At 59.4% G+C, this 16,396-nt stretch overlaps 1 protein-coding gene across 3 annotated transcripts in view; it reads left to right on the top strand.

The window, feature by feature from the left end:
- The window catches only part of Rara (retinoic acid receptor alpha), a 46,824-nt gene extending 30,964 nt beyond the window's left edge, over positions 1-15,860 (top strand). For 2 of the 3 annotated variants that reach the window (XM_052757518.1, XM_052757519.1), the window contains exons 3-9: positions 7,317-7,465; positions 8,940-9,081; positions 11,117-11,277; positions 11,436-11,612; positions 12,779-12,983; positions 13,648-13,806; positions 14,344-15,860. In XM_052757518.1, coding sequence (XP_052613478.1) covers positions 7,317-7,465; positions 8,940-9,081; positions 11,117-11,277; positions 11,436-11,612; positions 12,779-12,983; positions 13,648-13,806; positions 14,344-14,561 — 1,211 coding nt within the window. In that variant the 3' untranslated portion in view covers positions 14,562-15,860. Of the gene's footprint in view, positions 1-1,361; positions 2,044-7,316; positions 7,466-8,939; positions 9,082-11,116; positions 11,278-11,435; positions 11,613-12,778; positions 12,984-13,647; positions 13,807-14,343 lie in introns of those variants that run through there. The other variant, XM_052757520.1, reaches the window with a different exon arrangement.
- The last annotated feature ends 536 nt before the right edge of the window (positions 15,861-16,396 follow it).

Raw genomic sequence — 16,396 nt, 5'->3', positions numbered from 1 at the left:
TAACTCTTTAAAAATTTGAGACACCTTTTCTCTGTGTTTCACAAGATGTTGATTCACTCTGTATGTAACCCAGGCTGACCTTGAATTTGTGACCCTCCTATCTCTGTCTGTAGCTGGGATCATAGGCTTGTACCTCCGGACCTGTCTGTATAGGTTCTTGGAGTTGATGTAGGAAGTAAGTGGCAGCATACTTGAAGAACCCGACTTTGAGCAGGGAGATAGCTCATTTGTTAAAGAGCTTGCTGTACAAGCATGGGGACCTCTGGACATCCACGTATGGACAAGACCTGGCTTCTAGGTTAACCTGTGTATTCTTATCCCTTCTTTTAAGAGAGCAGGATAATAGGATACCCTAGTCTTCTTTGAGTATCCCTTCTTTCTAGGGACCTACCTAACCTAGGCGTTTCTTCCACGGAAGAAGCATCCTAGGGAGGAAGTGGTCAGCTGGAAAGCCCCAGTATCTCCTTTTATCTGTCCTGGGCTGGCCCATCCCAGTTCCCGGGCTGGGAGACACCCTGGGCGGAGCTTTGCTCGCCGGAAGCGCGCAGAGTGTGGGAGGAGAGCTCCCTGCTTGTGTTTGTGCTAACAGCTCAGTTCTGCAGCGTCGGATTCCGGCGGGCGAGCTGGCAGCCGGAGTCTCACATGATGTCACAGACAGTGACACAAGCTGGGTGTCTCATTCCGACACAGCGCCCAAGCTGCACAATGTCATACCCAGGACACCCAGCACGCCACTTTGGTGGTTTTAACGCTGGGCCACTTGCACCTGGGCTCTGTGCCCACCGCCCGCATGTTCGGAGTTTGGGGCCGGACCGGGCCGAGAAGGTGGCCGGTGGGCGAGCCTCGAGGGCGGGTTGGCGAGCGGGTGATGTCACGGGCAGCGGTGGGTGGGTCACTAGGAGGTGAGGCGCCGCCAGGCGAGTTCAGCTAGAGTTCAGCCGCATTGCATTAGGCAAATGAAGCCGGGGCTGGGTGTGGGGGGGGTGTTTTTAGGGGGAGGACACCGGGACCACCCCCACCTCCCCGCTGCAACATCGCTGGCCGGGGATTGACCAGAAGTACTAGGGAGGCTGGGAGCCGGAACTGGGATGGGGAGGATTCCCTCCACTCTTCGGTCATGCCTCCTGGTGCACACCGCTCTCCAGACCCAGCCCGGCTCTGTGCTCGGCTCATTTCCCGCCTCTGTTCCCACTCCGAGGCTCCCTCACTCGCGGTCCACATGCCGCCTTCTGGCCCTCGCTTGCCTGCATCTCGTTCTCTGCAGCCCGACCCGCAGGGAAAGGGTTAAGCCAGGGGCGGCGCCTGGCCAGGGCGGGGCGGAGGCGAGGGGCTGGGATCCCAGAGAAGGGGCGCGCGGGCTTGGGGTGGGGGGCGGCGCGCACACCGGAGACCCAGCAAGCGGCCCGCCGCCGGGCCGGCGGAGGCGGGGCCGCACGGGGTTCCCCCACCCGTACCCGGAATCTAAGCCGCGGAGAAGCCCGGGAGCTCTGGCCGGCAGAAGGAAGTGCTCGGTGACCCCCGTCTCCGCCCCGATCCCGCCCCAGGCCAGCAGACTTGGGGAACCGCTGGACTCTGCCTGGGACACACCGGAGCCTCCAGTTCTCGGGCCGCCGGGCGTTCCACTACGAGCGAGCGCCGAGGGACCTCCTCCAGCCCGCGCAACTTCCCGCTTTTCACCTGGGACCGGCGGAGCGACCTGCGGACTCGGGCGCGGGCAGTGCTGGGCAGGGCGCCCCACCGCGGGGCCGCCCGTCGGGGCGAGGGGACTTGTCCCTTTGCCCCCCGGCCGCTCCGCGGGGATGGCGCCTCCGGCTGAATGACGGGAGCCGCGTGCAGGACTTCCCCTCCTGGACCTCCGGCCTTCGTGGGGCAAGATGTACGAGAGTGTGGAAGTCGGGGGGCTCGCCCCCGCCCCTAACCCCTTCCTAGTGGTGGACTTTTATAACCAGAACCGGGCCTGTTTGCTCCCAGAGAAGGGGCTCCCTGCTCCGGGTCCCTACTCCACCCCGCTCCGGACTCCGCTTTGGAATGGCTCAAACCACTGTACGTACCGGTCTCCACTGTGCTACCATAGGAGCTGGGGTGCGGGTGGCGGCGGGGGCCTCTCTACCCCTCACTTTCTCTCCGTCTGTCTCGCTGTAACTCGGTTGTCCTAGCTGGACAGTTGCCCTCCACCCAGTGACCCTGGCGCGCTACCATGGTTAGGGCTCAGTAACTTGGAGCGTTCCTTCTCCCGGAGACATGAAATCCCAGCCTCTGGCCCCCCATTTCCATCTTCTTGGTTAGGATCCCATAGCTCCACAGCCTGCTGGAGGGTGGGGTAAAGGTCCTGGCTGTGGGCTTGTCTGTTCCGAAGAGGAGGGGCCACCTCCCCAGATCCCACCCCTGTCAAAGCCTAGGGAGACCTCTCTCCCTCGCGGCAGCTGCTGCCCCCAGCCCCTGCTCTTGACTCCCTGTAGCGGGTGGTAGGGGGGGGGGACTGCTCACACCGTCTATGGTGTTGATAGTGGGGTGTGTCTGAAAGGGACTTCAGCAGACGGTTGCTGACCTGGGCGCCCCTTACACTTTGAGAGGCAACTAGTCCATCTTAGGGGCAGGTCTGGCCCCGGCCACCTGACTGGCGGGGCGCACTTAAATGCTGGGAACAGGGGAAGAAACTGGTGTGAAGAATTCTCTTAATTTTCATCCAGGTTGTTCCTAGGGAATGTTTGATTTTTAAGGGCCGAGAGGAGGGGATCCTCTGGCATTGAGAATGCATCTCCACCCCTCACGGGTCCTTTTGTTACCCTGTCTAGGGAAATAGGGCCACGCTTTGTGCTGTTAAGAGGGACAGCTGATGTGAACCTCGATGTCCTGGCAGCTGAGCACCCTCTCTGGTTCAGTTGGGTTCAGGCTCTGCTGTGAGGGAGGGTGCTGTTCACACCCAGGACCTGTGCGCATGCCCCAGGGTGCACACCTGGGCATGTTTATGCCCAGCTGTGAGGTAGTGTGTGTCAGATGGTCGGGAGCTGGTGCTCGGATGTTGTTAGATCAGGTTTCATCTCCCACTCTGCTATGGGATCGGTTCTTCCCGGGAGGCTCCTCCACCTTCCCATACCCGCTGCCACTCCTGTGCATGCCAGGGAGCAATGGAAGATGGGGGGTCTCTTCAGGCCTACCACAGGTTTTCTCAACCCGTGGGTCATGACCCCTTGCAGGGGGGGGACGCGGCGGGAGGGATCGAACGGCCCTTTCACAGGGGTCTCATATCAGATGTCATTTATGTTACGATTCAGAACAGTAGCAAAGAAAATAATGTTATGGTTGGGGGTCACCACCACGCGAGGAACTGTATTAAAGGGTTGTGAATTAGGAAGGTTGAGAACCACCGGCCTAGCATCTTGGGGAAGGCTGGAGTAGAAAAGGATTTGCCCACCCAAAGCAATGACAGCCCTTTCAGAGACACCTCTTCTTGGGGCCTTTCCTATTGTCTTGCCCCCTGACCTCTGCCTCGAAGGCAGAATCAGCTGTTAGGGTTGAGGCTAGGAGGGGTGGGTAACCATTGGCTTTGGGGAAAAAAGCGGTGAAAAGTAGCATCGGGACCCTTCCCATTCTCCCAGCCCTGTAAGAAGGAGCCACCCTCTGGGGGAATAACTGGGCTGAACCCGAGGCTCCCCTCTCCCCCTGGGGAAGGGAGGGCCTCAGCCCCTGGGGTCTCCTCCTGCAGCCCTCTAGGACAGCTGAGCTCTTCTTGGCCCAGAACTTAAGGGAGGAGGCTAGTAGAGAACAGGAGACAGCCCTCCTTGTCCCCTCCTTTCTCCAACCCTGGGCATGGGGAAGTGGAGACCCGTCTGCACACAGAACCTGCTGTGGGATAATGGTGGTGGCCTGAGTAGAGCTGTGTGTGTTCACCAGCCTTCACTCTTCATGGAGGCTGGTGAGTTGTTCTGCGGTCCTTGGTAAGGACCTGGAGTCAGGGTGACCACTGGACCTCTGCTGGTGGAGCCTTTCGGTGTATGGAGACTGGTGCCTGGAGTCACCTCTAGACAGATGTCTTGGAGAATACTACCCCCTGGCCGGCACCCACCGAGGGAAGAGAGCAGGTTGGCTGTGGGTGGGAGACCTGCTGGGTACGGCAAGGCCTTGAGGACTTTGCTTTCCTCCCACAGCCCCCATTTCAGTACACTAGAGGACAAGGGGTGCACAGGATGTGGCTCCCCATCTGTCCCCCACCAGTCTCCTCTGCAGCTCACGCCTCCACCCGCTTCCAGACGTCCAAGAATGTGAAGCACGTGGATGCCCGTAGTAGTGGCGGGGGATGGGAGAGATGCTTATCATCGACCGACCGCTAAGTTGGGGCCTTGCATTGAGCTTTCGGGCTCTGCTGCACCCAGGGCCACCCTCACCCTCTCCCCACGAGGAGAAGAGGCAGTACAGAGCGGCTCCACGCCCCCTCCCCGTCTCTCCCTCGGGGCTGTGAGGGGAGCTGCAGAGAGGGCGCCAGCTGGATTGGGAGGGGAGCCGCTGGCCAGGGGCCCAGCTGATTTCCTGCTGATCTCCTTCAGGAAACTGGCCCCTTGCGCGAGCCTGCGAAAGGCTCTGGGGCGTGGGGACCCGCGCCGTGTGCGCCCGCCCAGGAGGGGAGCTGGGGAGGGGCACCCTGGCAGCCGCAGCGGCGGCGAGAGAGGACGCCGCGCCGGGCTTCCTGGGCCGTTTCCAGCCCTTGGCTGCTCGCTGGAACTTTGAGCTGAGGTCTGGTCCCTCTCCAGCCCCAGCCCTTCTGCAGGAAGTGGAGAGATTTGTGGGCTGGGGCCTCAAGGGAGGGTGGCTGGTGGGGGTGGGGCCAGGCCAAGGTAGTGCCCATCCCCACCCACCCACACACACCTGCTCACCCTGCACTGTAGCTGTGTCCTAACTCAGCAGAGGCTGAGAAGACCCACACTTACGGCTTGCTTGGTCTTGACACTGGCTTCCCTAGGCTGCTGGCTGGGGGCCTGGGGAGGTGGGAGATTGGGCCTTGGGATTTGAATTAAAAAAACCGCAGAGCTGGAAACCCCAGAGTTGAGTTACCTGGGTGACAGGTGAGGGCGGGGTGCAGACGGAGCTGCAGCCTCTGAGGTCTCCCACCCGCCAGCTGCTGGGGGTGGTTTGAAAAGAGGCCTCGCCCAGCCCCCACCCCTCACGTCCAGCATCTTGCCAAACACAAATTTAAAAAGCACAGCTCTTTAATCTCCATAAACAACTTTCTGGACTTTGCCTTAACTCTAGATTTCTCTGAGCCTTTGCCTCTCTGGTCTGTCCTTGGCCTTTTGCTCTTCACCCTGGTTCTCTCTCTCCCTGTGCCTGCCTGCCTCCCTCCCCTCGGCCCTGAACCCCAGATCTCCTTCAGGCCTCCTTTCCCTCCAGTTTGGCTTAGTTTGGAGGTTGGGACTGGGGGGTGGGGGTGGGGGGTGGGGGGAGGTGGGCAGGTCCAGGGCAAAGGATGGGTTGGGAAGAGGGAAGGGGAGGTCAGTGCCTTCTTCCTGTGCTTGTTGGAATGCTGACCAGGATTGGAGGCCAGCCCCAACCCCCCCTCCCCCCGCTTGTCCTTGACGCCCCCCTAAGCCTGGATTGTCTATTGTTACTGCTTTTACGTCTTGGAAAAAGTTAGCGCGCGACAAAGGGTTCCTTTGTGGCTCGCCCCTTCGCCTCCTGGCCTCACCCAGGCCCCCCAACCCCGCCCCCCCAGCAGCTGTTCTCAGGCCTCCCTGCCCGTTTGATTTGCTTGTCAGGCCTCCGGAGAAGGAAGTGGGGTGAAAAGCCAGGGCAGGGGGGCAGTTCTGTGTAGGTATGAGGAGCGGATTGCTGCAGGCCAGTCTACACCTCACGGGGGTGGGGGTGTGGACCTCGACAAGTCCTTTTCCTGCAGGGTGGTCTCTGGTTAGGGAAGGGGACATGGGTTGCAGAAATGACTGGTTGGTCAGGCTGATGTCCAGGCCCAAGTAGGAGCCAGGAAAAGCCCTGCCAAGACCACTGGCGTGGCTCCTAGATATGTTTGCAGGTAACAAGGGAGGGTGGTAGTGTGCAGCCCGGCTCCAGTGTCCCCAAATGTCCTACCTCTCTGCCTGGGCTTTGCAGCCACAGGAGCCAGTCACAACATGACATAACACAAGCCCTTAAATGCTTGGGCACAGGAGCCGTGTACACCTCCATGCACTTACTGGGGTACAGATGGAGTTAGGTGGGACTCTTGAGTAGCCGGGGAAGCAGGTTCTTATCCATGCTTGACTCCGTAGAAATGGATGTGACAAAGGAGGATGCTGGAGGGCCTTCTGGGAATCTGGGATAGTCTCTGTTAGAGTTATCTGTCCTACCGCATCTCCAGTGGCCCAGGCTCTGGGCACAGCTCTCACCCAAGTAGCCACGGTCTGTCTGGGCTGGTGGGCACAGAGCCAGGCACAGAGCTTTTGCTTGGGTGGACTGCCCCTGCCGGCTAGGTCACCCCTCCTGACTGCCCTCTTGGAGCTGAATAACAGCGGAGGGGGTAGTAACCCGGACGTAGTATTTAGGCCAGACAGACAGAGCATTGATAGGAACAGACCCTTTTTGTCACACTGTCTCCCCACAGACACGGGGCATCCAAAGTGACAGGCTTCCAGGGGCCATGGGGACTCTTCTCACTGTCTCCAGGAGGTCCCCCTGTCTCTCTCAGGGAGTGCTCTCCTGCTTTGCCCCAGCATCTGATTCTTCCTGTGTGCGGCCTGGGACCCCACCTTAGCCAGGGGATTGTTTGGGTGGGGGAGGGGCTCTAGCTGCTGTCGGAGGGAGAGCGGAAGCAGAAGGGGCCAGGGAGTGGCCAGCTTTGAATATCCTGTTGACCTCTGTTTCCTCTGCTTTCAGTCTGTCCTTCCCTCCCTCTTCACTAAGCTTTAACTCCTTCTGAACTTGGGGGAGCTCTGGCTAGGGTGCTGTTTGTATTAGGGCCTTGAAATCAACCTCATTCCCTCACCCTCCAATTATAGCTGTGTGTATATGTGTGTGCACGTGCATGCATGCGTGTGTGCGTGCATGTGTGCGTGTGTGTGTGTGTGTGTGTGTGTGTGTGTGTGTGTGTGTGTGTGCATGTGTGAGATCTGGAATTGAAGGTGGGTCCTGGGGACATAGGAGCCATGGGGTCTGGATATTTAACTGTCAGCCTCTTTCCGCTGGCTGGCTGGCAAGGACCAAAGTTGCAGAGACCATCACTGCCCAGGCTTTGAATCTTGCCCTTGGTGGCGAGGTTGGGATTCCTTCGGGCAGGGTGGGCGGGGTGCTGAGGTTAGCGACCTGGGTCTCTAACTCTCCTTCTTGTCTTCCAGCCATCGAGACCCAGAGCAGCAGTTCCGAAGAGATCGTTCCCAGCCCCCCCTCGCCACCACCTCTGCCCCGCATCTACAAGCCTTGCTTCGTCTGTCAGGACAAGTCATCGGGCTACCATTATGGGGTCAGCGCCTGTGAGGGCTGCAAGGTGAGTGGAGGGCGGCGTGGGGGGCAGTCTTGGGTAGATAAATAGGACGCCCCCACTGTTGTGTCCTCAGCATGCAGTTGGCAGGGGTGTTGCCAAAGCCGCCCACTTTTGCTTCGTCAGCAACTGTGGAGGAGGGAGACATCTACAGCGAGACCTTCTCTGTAAATGAGCAGCCTCCTCCTGCCATGCCCTCCTTGTCTCTATCCTCTGGCTGGCAGGGTATACGCTGGCTCTGACACCGTTGCCCAGGTTGCCATGGTGAGCTGGCTGCTTCCTGGCTCTTGGCTGGGGACCCAGGAGGCCTGCCCCCAGTGGCCTTGCCTGAAGCCTTCTATGGCATCCTTGCGGGAGACAGCTAGTAGCAGACACCCTGCCTTGGCTCCCTTCAGGTGTCCAGGCTGTGGGCTCCCTAGTGGCCGCTGGGTTTCCTGCTTTCTTAGTCACGCTGGTCTCTAGGCACGTGTGTGGCTGAACCTTCCTGGCTGCTCTGGTCCAGACGTCTTCCCTGCCTAATAGCAGGGCCTCTGCTTCAGTTTCTTCCTTCAGAGATAAAGACTAGAATCTGTACATCCTCAGTACTTGGGGCTCTTGGCCCTGGAATCTCAGCCTGGAATAGCCATCCCCAGGTGTGAGATCAAGGTCAAGGGTGGTGTACGGCTCTGTGTGTGCTGGTCACGTCTGGTTTGCCCTGTCCTATTGCTGCCTAGTCACTCTGTTTCTGTGCTGACTTACCTTGTACTGAAGAACCCTGGACAGCCTGGCTTTTCTGTGACTGTCCAATGTGCATGTCTAGTTGGTGAATGTCTTGTTGTCTTGCTCACAAGTGTGAGTGACTTGAGTGTGCATAGTCCTTTCTCAGCCTCACAAGTGTGCATGACTGTGCACACGGTCCCTTCTCAGCCTCACGAGTGTGCATGACTGTGCACATGGCCCCTTCTCAGCCTCACGAGTGTGCATGACTGTGCACATGGCCCCTTCTCTGCTTCCTCCAGCTGTCTTCTTTTGGTCTTTTGAGACAGGCTCTCTCTATTATGCAGCCCTGGCTGTCCTGGAATTCACTCTGTAGCCCAGGCTGCACTCAGACTCTCAGAGATCCACCTGCCTCTGCCTCCCGAGTGCTGGGATTAAAGGTGTGCGCCACCATACCTAGCTTCCACCTGCTGTTTTTCTTGCTGTTTCCTGAGTCCCAGGCACCTCTTCTTCCGTCTCCAGCCTTGTGTGTCTGACCCCAGACTCAGCCCCGAGTCCTTTTCTTTGAAAGAGAAGAGTCAGGGTACAGAGAGGGAGGTTGGGGAAGACTCCGGGCCAGCCTGTGGAATAGAGACAGGCCTGGGTTCTCTCAAGGAGTATCCTTTCAGGAGAGTGGGCTCTTTCTCTGCCTTCTTAGGAAGGCCACGGCCAAAGCTTGGGGGTAGCAGCTGGGTTGCTCCCATTGTGGGTGTGGATACCCTGACTCCTTTCCCTCCACACCCAGGGCTTCTTCCGACGCAGCATCCAGAAGAACATGGTGTATACGTGTCACCGAGACAAGAACTGCATCATCAACAAGGTGACCCGGAACCGGTGCCAGTACTGCCGGCTGCAGAAATGCTTCGAAGTGGGCATGTCCAAGGAGTGTGAGTGTCCTGGGGCCCGCGGCCAGGTCCCGCCCAGTGTGGGGCCTGCCGTGCTTCTGAGGGCGGGGGGGGGTGGGGGTGGGGATGCTGGGTGCCTGTGTGCACATGTGGGAACATGTGTGCTATAGTCGGCAGGCTTCTAGTTGAGGAGGGTGCTTTGTAGATAACTACACGAACCTGTCTGTGAGTCGGGCGGGCTCTGTCTCTGTATTTCAGCACAGAATGCACAGAACCATCCCATCAGCAAGCCTGGTTGTGTGCTTGCATGCTTGTGCGGGGTGCCTACCCCCAGGATACCTTTCTCCTGGGCTTTGCTTGACTTTGGGGTGTGGCTCAGCAGCATACCCCAGTCCCTTGTGTATCTTAGGGGGAGGGGCCTGAACTTCAGAGGGTGTGAAGTTGGTATGTATGTGATGGGGGGCGGGCTGCCCTAGGACCCCGGAAGCCATTGTCTGGATAAGCCTGGAGCTCAGAGTTGGAAGAGAATTGGGCTTCTCAGATCCGGGAGGAACAGGGGTTTCCAGTTTGGGCCCAGCTGAGGCCCTGATGAAGGGAGGGAGGGACCGAGGGAGGGCTGGACAGGGAGAGACCCTCTTGTGTTGAATCATGGGTGTTGCCGTGGTGACCAGTGATTGATGATGTCAGAGATAAATGACGCTGACAGACGCCTCCTTGTCTGCGTGGCCGTTGCCATGGAGCCTGAGCCTTGGGGGATGAGGTGGGGGAGGGGGGCTGCAGGACCCCCTCCAGCCCTTTGTGGGGGGGGGGGTGCAGGGAAAGATGGCTCTGACTACTACAGCAAGAGCCCCAGCCGGGAGTAGAGGGCTGAATATCCTGCTCCCTCCTGTCCCCAAAGACCTGGAGTGCTGGTCCCACACTCAGGAAGTGGTGGCTGTCCTCTGCAGAGTCTGTGACAACTTGGGACATGCAGGACAGACCTTTTGCTAAAAGGCTGTCACTTCCTTCTCCCCTTGGTCCACCTTCTTTTCACTGCGGAAGGACAGGACGAGGGTGGGGACCCCCTCTCCTTCCCACCAACAACCCCCCCTTTCTCTCCCTCCTTCCCCTCTCCCTGGCTGCTCTGTGCCCCGGAGCTGAGCAGCTGCCATTTCAATAGAATTAAAGCTTCCGAATGATAAACGTCTTGTCACAGCTGCAATTTTCTCTTCCCAAATTATCCCCCCACTCTGCCTCTGCCTCTCCCTTCTCTCCCCTGCACTTTATTGAATTTGCAGAATCGACATGAGTGATCTCCAAATTATGCCAGCTCCCCCCCATCCCCCGTCCCCTCCCCGGACCCCCACCCCCACCCTTCCTTCCTTCTGCGTCAGCAGCCGCCACCGAGGCCCTGTGAGTGATTGTGTGTCTGGGATAATCGGCTGGTAACGACCCCATTGCTTCTTTAAAGCCGAGTGGTGTGTGCGGCTCAGCGCCCCCCGGTGATTTGTCAGGGCCCCAGCTAATGGGCCAAGAGATGCTTCGCCAGGGCCCCCCATTCTGTGGTTGGGGAACCCTATTCCCTGCCTGTCCAGGGAGCGGCTGCTTTGAGCCAGTCTCAGGGATCCCCCAGGGAGATTGCTGCCCGGAGGAGCTGGGACTCTAAGGATTCCTGGCAGGCCTGGAGTACGCACGGACTCAGTGTGCATGTCTGCCAGTCTGGACACACGTTCTTAGAGTGTGGGCTGGAGTAGATGCGTGACAGGGCGCTCCAGGCTGGCCGAGGGCATCGTGTGCACGTGCGGCCCCAGCTGCAGACATGGGCCTGGACTCGGGTTTAAGATGAGTCTGGTAGACATGGAGGGCTAGTGTGGCACATTGCTGTGCGCGTGTGCGTGCGTGCGTGTGCGTGCGTGGCGTTTGTGTGTGTGTGCGCGTGTGTGTGTGCACGTGCGTGTGCACGCGCGCGCGTGCGCACATATACATCTGTCTGTCTGTCTGCCCGCCCGTCTGTGTCTGGTTGGTGGACAGCATGGGCTGGGCCTGGCCCGGATCTGCAGCAATGCTTTCTAACCCACCCATGCCCCCCCCCCCCCAGCGGTGCGGAATGATCGGAACAAAAAGAAGAAAGAGGCGCCCAAGCCCGAGTGCTCGGAGAGCTACCCGCTGTCGCCGGAGGTCGGGGAGCTGATCGAGAAGGTGCGCAAGGCGCACCAGGAAACCTTCCCGGCCCTCTGCCAGCTGGGCAAGTACACTACGGTACGCTGGCCAGTGGGGGTGCTGCCCGCCCCGGGCCCCCTCTGCCACCCCTTCCTTTCTCCTAGCAGCTGTCTGGACGCCAAGGCTGGGTGGAGGGCAGGCAGGGGACGAAGCGCGGGTGCCCTGGCTGGGGCCCTTACTCTCGCGGCCTCTCCCAGAACAACAGCTCAGAACAACGCGTCTCTCTGGACATTGATCTCTGGGACAAGTTCAGTGAACTCTCCACCAAGTGCATCATCAAGACGGTGGAGTTCGCCAAACAGCTTCCCGGCTTCACCACCCTCACCATCGCGGACCAGATCACCCTCCTCAAGGCTGCCTGCCTGGATATCCTGGTGAGAGTCTGCCCCAGCCCGCTGGCCACGCTCCTGTCCTCGTAGGGTCTGTTCTCAGCCGAACATCCACTTTCCCGAACCTTCCCCAGAACCCAGATGCCTGCTGCCCAGAGGGGCCACGCTGTTCCTCTCCTGTGTCTGCCCGTCCACCCCGCCTCCCAGAACTCAGGTGTGCTCCCGTTCACCTGATCACCCAGGCACCCCCTCGTCAGCTCACACCCTACCTGTCCGTGTCGTCCATAGGAAGATTTACCTAGGCCCCTCTGAGCTGGGTGTCAGGAGCCCAGAGGTGGACACATGGCCACCCTCTCGCCCAGTGGAGGAGGCCAAGGAGGATTAAGTGGATGTCGCATACTGATAGTGCTAGACGTAGGGTGAGAGCTGTCCTGTCCCCTCCCTGTGAAGAGCAGTGTTCACTCCTGGGGCCCTGAGAGGCTCCACTTCTAATATTGGCATCATGTGAAGGCCGTAGTTCCTGGGAGCAGGAAGCCGAAAGGCCTGCGCCCGGGACGGGACACATGGTGGTGTTGGGAGTGCTGCACTTGGTGGCCTGAGTTGTGAGTGGAATGCCAGGAACAGAGAGAGAACTGCCCAAGCCAAGGCTAGGGGGAGGCTTTCCTCTAATCCTTGACCAGAGGTCAGTTCACCTCTTCCTTCAGACACGTCCGGGGTGAAGGACCGAGGAGTATCATGTGCCTGTCCCCAGGGCACAGATGTGGGAGGCACCGTCGGGAGCAAACTGTTCGGGCTGAATGGGACAGTCCTGGGCACAGATCTGCCTTGTTTCTTGCTGGCTGGAAACTCCTCTCCCTCCTGATTTCTCTGTGAGGAGGCGGCATGGCCTCGATCTGCTACCCAGTGCGATGCTACGCGTGCATCTGTTTAAATTTAATTACAGTCGGACTCAGTCCGGTCGCTTGGTTGCACTAGCCACATCTCAAGTGCTCAGGAGCCACATGGGGCCGGTGGCTAGTGGATGGATGGTGCAGACAGAGCCTTTCCATCACTGGAGAGAATTCTGTCAGCCAGCCAGCCATGCTCTGGCTGCTTGCCAGGGAGGCCTCTGGGGATGCTGGAGCTGGTGTGCCAGGGGCCGGGGCAGAAGGGGTGTGTGTGTGTGGGGGGGTGCGCTCCAGTCTCCGAACCCGTACCTCCTCTGCACCCAGATTCTGCGAATCTGCACGCGGTACACGCCTGAACAAGACACAATGACCTTCTCAGACGGACTGACCCTGAACCGGACGCAGATGCACAACGCTGGCTTTGGCCCCCTCACCGACTTGGTTTTTGCCTTCGCCAACCAGCTGCTGCCCCTGGAGATGGACGATGCGGAGACTGGATTGCTCAGTGCCATCTGCCTCATCTGTGGAGGTAGGTGAGGTGCCGGGGCTCTCAGGAGGTGTGCTGAGGGGCCTGGAGGGGCAGGTCCGGTCGCCGGGCGCACCAGGCAAGGGTCCCAGGACTTTAGACACTCTTCTCTGGGGTCAAGGCTGAGACCCAGTTAATATTGGATGTTATTTTATTGCTCTGCTCTGGCCATGTCACACTGCCGCAGTCGTATCATAGTGATGATGGCTGGGGGTGGCGAGCTACTGGGAATTCCCTGCTTTGCATGAGGAGAGCTGCCCGTGTTAGGGGGTGGGATTCCCATCTCCACCAACACAGAGCTGCCCACACCCCGCTTCTTTTTAGAGTTTAAAGGCTCTGTACTGTCTGCCAACCCAGAGACCCTCTCTGGCCTGCCTTGTGGCCTGGTGTGTGTGTGTGTGTGTGTGTGTGTGCCCTCCATCTCTGGCCTGCCTTGTGGCCTGGTGTGTGTGTGTGTGTGTGTGTGTGTGCCCTCCATCTCTGGCCTGCCTTGTGGCCTGGTGTGTGTGTGTGTGTGTGTGTGCAGCTGTCTGCCCTCTGTGGCCTGGGCAGACCCGCCCCCAAGTGGCCATAGCTGGGAATGCAGTTGTATCCCTGGTTGGTGGAGTTGGCTAGGTGTGGGGAAAGGGGGCCGGGGGCTCCTGCTCAGGGGCAGTTTTGTGATCAGATCGGCAGGACCTGGAGCAGCCAGACAAGGTGGACATGCTGCAGGAGCCGCTGCTGGAGGCGCTGAAGGTCTACGTCCGGAAACGGAGGCCCAGCCGTCCCCACATGTTCCCCAAGATGCTGATGAAGATCACGGATCTTCGGAGCATCAGCGCCAAGGGTGAGTCTCCTTCACGCGGAGGAGGGAGACCCACTCCGAACTGGCTTGGGACCAGCTGCCCACAGCCACGTTGGCACCTCATGTCCGTGTGTCCTCCTCATCTGAACCCGGCTTGTGCCATCTGTGGCTAGGCTGTGGCTCTTGCTGCTGACGCTTTTCCATGGTAGTTCAGGGCGTGCCTCTGTCACAGGTCGTGTGGGTGTAGTCTGTGAGCAGGCCCCCCCCTTGCCAGCTCTGCCAGCTTTGAACCTCAGTTTCCTGTGAGGAAGGGGGACAGTGATGGCGTTGGGCAGCGTCCGCTGTATAATCCATGACTTGAGGCACGGGGGACCACCCAGGGCCAAACCCAGACAAGCAGAAGCCTGGGTCCGGAATGCTTCACCCAGTCGCCACACTGCGGGCTCAAGAGAGCTGGCTTGGGTCAAGTACCAGCCCTGAGTGCAGTGCGTGGTAGATGCCCCGTGGATGGCGCTGGTCCCCTCGCCCTGTGGCCCTCCCTTCTGGGTGAGTCTCTGACCTCCACCTCCTCCCTCACAGGAGCCGAGCGAGTGATCACGCTGAAGATGGAGATCCCCGGCTCCATGCCACCACTTATCCAGGAAATGCTGGAGAACTCTGAGGGCTTGGACACTCTAAGCGGACAGTCGGGGGGCGGAACACGAGATGGGGGTGGCCTGGCCCCCCCTCCGGGTAGCTGTAGCCCCAGCCTCAGCCCCAGCTCCCACAGAAGCAGCCCCGCCACCCAGTCTCCATGACCTCCACATGGACAGCCTCACCCCTGCCCTGGCTTTCTCTGCCTTCCTACTGGCCACGTGACCCATCAGCCCAGGCCCCCGCCTGGGCCGCATCCTCCCAGACAGAACTGGGAACTTGGTGCGGGACAGGAGGGAGGAGGCAGTTACTCTGTGGACAGAGGCCTGGACCCAAGATGGACTGCCCTCTTCCGGCGGCAGCCGGGGCTGGCATCGGGGGCCAGGTGTTGAGCCATGTGAGGACCTGGGCCTGAGCCCCTGCGCACCTGCCACGCCACGTCTTCATCACCAGCAAACGCCGCCGGGACCTGGCTCCCTGTCCTCCAAACTCAAGCCATCGCTCCCCAGTTGGGGAACCTGCCCCTGCTTCAGATGGTGACAGGGGGGGTGTCCAGGGTGGGGGAGACCCCCTGTACATATCCTGCGTACCAACCCAGATATTAATTCTCGCTGGTTTTGTTTTTATTTTAATTTTTTTGTTTTGATTTTTTTTAATAAGAATTTTCATTTTAAGCACATTTATACTGAAGGAATTTGTGCTGTGTATTGGGGGAGCTGGATCTAGAGCTGAAGGGGTGGGTCTGGGGATGGGCAGGGTTCTGAAGGGCTCCCCTTCTTCCCTTGTCCGGTGGATGCTCCCGACCCCCCAGCCTTTCCACCTCAGTTTTCTCTAATACTGTGAAATACTAACTTTCCAAGGCCGCCGCCTTCTCCCTGTGCAGGGAGCAGCTCCCCTCCCTCTGCCCAGCCACTGGGTGTGGGCATCTTGGGCAGCTACCCCTGGGAGGAGGGGATCCTGGCTTTTGGCTCCTGCCTCTGCCCACCAAGAAGCAGGGGAAGGGTAACGATGGGGCCCTTTGGATGAGTAGGGTGTTACTCATCACTGCCCACCAGAGCTCACTTCATCTAAGCGCCAGCCCCACTGTGAAGGGGCTGGCTGAGGGGTCCAGGTTACCCCAGCCTCCAGCCTCATAGCACCAGCACCCCATGGGGCCCTCCAACACACACACACACACACACACACACACACACACACACACACACACACACTTGGCCTGAGTTCCTTCATTTCCCTGGCCTACCCACAACCCCTCTTGCCCCTCACCTGTGCCCCCTCCTTGCCCCGCAGGACGGGACTCCAGGGGGTCCCCTCCCTCCCCCTACACCCCTGGGCTGGGGGAGCAGGCTTTACCTTGCCCTCCTGCCTGGGTGGGGTCTCACCCCGGAGCCCACTGGTGTACCTGTTACTGCTGGGTTTCCACTGAGATCTACTGGAGAAAGAATAAAGTTCTATTTATTCTACGATGCCTCTGCCTCTCTGCCTCCACCCTCTCCTCTCCCTGTCTGGGCAGGGGACTCGAGATGGGGGGCTTTCCATAGGCTCTGGGCCCCAAGGGCTAAGCACAAATTTTCAAGTGCCAAGGGCTTGGCTAGTGTCTAAGTTGCCCTGTGACAGGGTCCAGGTCTCTAGAGACCCTGAGATCTGAGATAGGCCCTCAAACTGGGGCCAGGGAGAATCTCATCCACAGCAGAGGACTCTGACCGGGGAGGGGAGCAGGGGGAGAAATGGTTCCTTCCACAGTCTGAGAAAGGAAGCCTCAGAGCCCCTAGACACTGAAGTTACCCAGCGACAGAAGACTGGTTACGAACTCGATGTTCACACAGTCTTGGAGCTGAGCTCCTGGTGCCCTAACAACAGGAGAGTGAGGAGCCTGTGTGAGCCAGAAAGGACTGTCCTGCCCCCTTTTGAGGCTCTGATAGGCAGCCGAGGAGCTTGGGGTGTGAGCTTTCCGTTCCTTACGGCTGTACATCTCACCCGAGAGGCCGCTGTCCTTGCC

The sequence above is a fragment of the Peromyscus californicus genome, unplaced genomic scaffold (assembly GCF_007827085.1).
Source record: "Peromyscus californicus insignis strain IS unplaced genomic scaffold, ASM782708v3 Scaffold_3__1_contigs__length_106647218, whole genome shotgun sequence".
Lineage (NCBI taxonomy): Eukaryota > Metazoa > Chordata > Mammalia > Rodentia > Cricetidae > Peromyscus > Peromyscus californicus.
Note: the sequence above shows the minus strand (reverse complement) of the source record. Positions and strands in the feature narration are given on the sequence as shown.